Raw genomic sequence first — 2134 nt, forward strand, 5'->3', positions numbered from 1 at the left:
CTCCTCACCGCAGCTCCGCCCAGCCTGTGGGGGGCTGCCGGGCCCCTGCCAGCCCAGCCAGGGCCAGACACCACTCACTTGGAGGAGAAGCCCAGCCTGACCTTCTCCAGCTCCACGCTGTGCACATAGCCCTTGTACTGGACGAGCGGGGAGTGGTTCCGCTCGCTGCTCAGGTGGGCGAAGAGGTGGTCCCCCCTCAGCACGGACGGGCGGTTCTCAGCCACGCCGGGCACCTGTGCCCAACAGCCGGTGTGATGTTGGGCACCCTGGGAGCCCTGGCACCCTCCCACCCCACCAGCTCCTGCTACGCACGTCAAGGACCAGCAGCGCCCTGTCCCGCTCCATGGTCACGTCCTTCATGTCATAGCGCCGGATGTCCACCTCCATCTGGATCTCCTCCAGGTGCAGCAGCAGCTGGAACTTCTGCTTGTAGTTCCCAGCTTGCAGGGGGGCCTGCAGCAGTGACCTGTGGGCAGCAGGGACATCACCATGCCCCGGGGACACCTCAGCCAAGGGACAGTGGGTGGGAGGTGCAGGGCTGGGTGGTGTGGCCCCCGTCCCTCGGCACTCACTGCATGGTAGTCCACCTGGTGCTGGGATTGGGTCCAAGCTGGAGTGTGTCCTTGAGCCTCTTTGGGTACTGGTAGGTGCGCAGAGGGATTTCCCTCTCCAGTTTGTTTTTCAGGGAGCTGGGCAGAGAAGACAGCGGTGCTGCAGAGTGTCCCTGACCCCGCCGTCACCAACCATTGCACAGGGAAGAAGCTCTGTCCTGGGGTGCCAGGCAGTTCGGGCTCAGGGAGCCTTGTCCCTCCTGGAGAACAGGCTGAGGCCCTCCACACGGCATGGCAGCAGGTGACCTCACCACGTACCTGTCAGGGGGGTTGCCCTCCTCAGTGATGGTGGTGATGGGGCGCTGGAGGCTGGTCTGGTAAGGCTGGAAAGGCGCTGAGGGCCCCAGGTCCTTGGCCAGCTGGCTCTCAGCAACAGCAGCGATGGAGCGCCCAATGCTGAAGGGCTCGTCTGGCTCCTTGGAGAACTCGAAGACCACCACGGTGCGGAAGTAGCCATTGTAGGTGGTCAGGCACCGCACCTGGATGGGGTATGTGCCGCCTGCGAGGCAAAGAGGCCTGAGCTGCGTCCTGCATCTCTTGCAGCGAGGCAGGGTGCAGGGCAGGGGACAGGACCCTACCTGGGTGCAGCAGCAGGGACTGGCCCTGCATCACCCCTTGCTCGTCGGTGAAGGAGAGCTCCCGTGCCTGCCAGCGCAGCCGGCACTGCTGCAGCGTCACGGCCTCTGCCCCGCGGTTCTGCACCACAACAGTGACCGTCCGGGGTTTGCCGGGCACCACCGAGAAGCGGATGTACCCATTGCCTTGGTCGTGGTCTGATTCAATCTCGACCCCGTGCTTCCCACGGATGATCTCAGCCCTGCGGGAGGGGACAATCAGGCTGTTCCAGCCAGGGTGGGGGATCCCTGGGGCTGTGCCAGGGCAGGCATGGGCAGGGTGCTACCAGTCATACCACTTCTTGGCAGGGCTCTGGGGCACTTGTGGACCAGAGCTAGGCTGTTGCCCTGAGGCAGACGTGGATGCCTCTGCATTTGTTCTGGGTCTCCGGTACTGGTCTGCCACCACCACGCGTTTCTTCTCCTGCAAGGAGCAGCCAGCATCAGCATGACCCCAGGGTCCTGCCGGGGGTTGGGGGCTCCCATGGAGCCAGTCCCGGTGGGTGCAGGAGCAGCTGCACTGCCCCAGCCCGGGGCCTCCCTCACCTTCTTGAAGTGCACTGAGTCCTCGTGCACCTGCACCCGCTGGTTCACCTTCAGCACATACAAGACACAGGAGAAGTTGGGTGTTTTTGTATCAGTCCTGCATAGACGAGGGAGAGAGGTGGGATGGAGCAGGGCTGGGCTGCCAGGGGCACACAGCTGAGAGGAGATGAGTGGAAAGGAGGGTGCAGCGGGCACTGAGGCTGGAGTGAGGGACACTCAGCAGCTCCCCACTACACTTGGGGAAAAGAAAAGAACTGGGACTTTCCACTGGTCCATGCAAATCACACTTCCCTGCAGGCTGCTCCAGCAGTTCCATGCCGTGCCATGGCCATTCCAGCTGTGCCATGGCATGACTGTCTAGCT

The 2134-nt window shown here is 63.4% G+C and overlaps 1 protein-coding gene across 1 annotated transcript in view; it reads right to left on the minus strand.

Annotated features, from left to right (window-relative positions):
- The window catches only part of MOV10 (Mov10 RISC complex RNA helicase), a gene marked incomplete at its 5' end in the record, with an annotated part of 5431 nt that extends 3563 nt beyond the window's left edge, over nucleotides 1-1868 (minus strand). The window contains 7 exon segments of the mRNA XM_010145972.1: nucleotides 79-233; nucleotides 313-466; nucleotides 573-689; nucleotides 870-1110; nucleotides 1190-1428; nucleotides 1522-1646; nucleotides 1772-1868. Coding sequence (XP_010144274.1) covers nucleotides 79-233; nucleotides 313-466; nucleotides 573-689; nucleotides 870-1110; nucleotides 1190-1428; nucleotides 1522-1646; nucleotides 1772-1868 — 1128 coding nt within the window.
- Nucleotides 1869-2134: the final 266 nt, after the last annotated feature.

This window comes from Buceros rhinoceros, unplaced genomic scaffold (assembly GCF_000710305.1).
Source record: "Buceros rhinoceros silvestris isolate BGI_N320 unplaced genomic scaffold, ASM71030v1 scaffold42091, whole genome shotgun sequence".
In the NCBI taxonomy this organism is placed as follows: Eukaryota; Metazoa; Chordata; class Aves; order Bucerotiformes; family Bucerotidae; genus Buceros; species Buceros rhinoceros.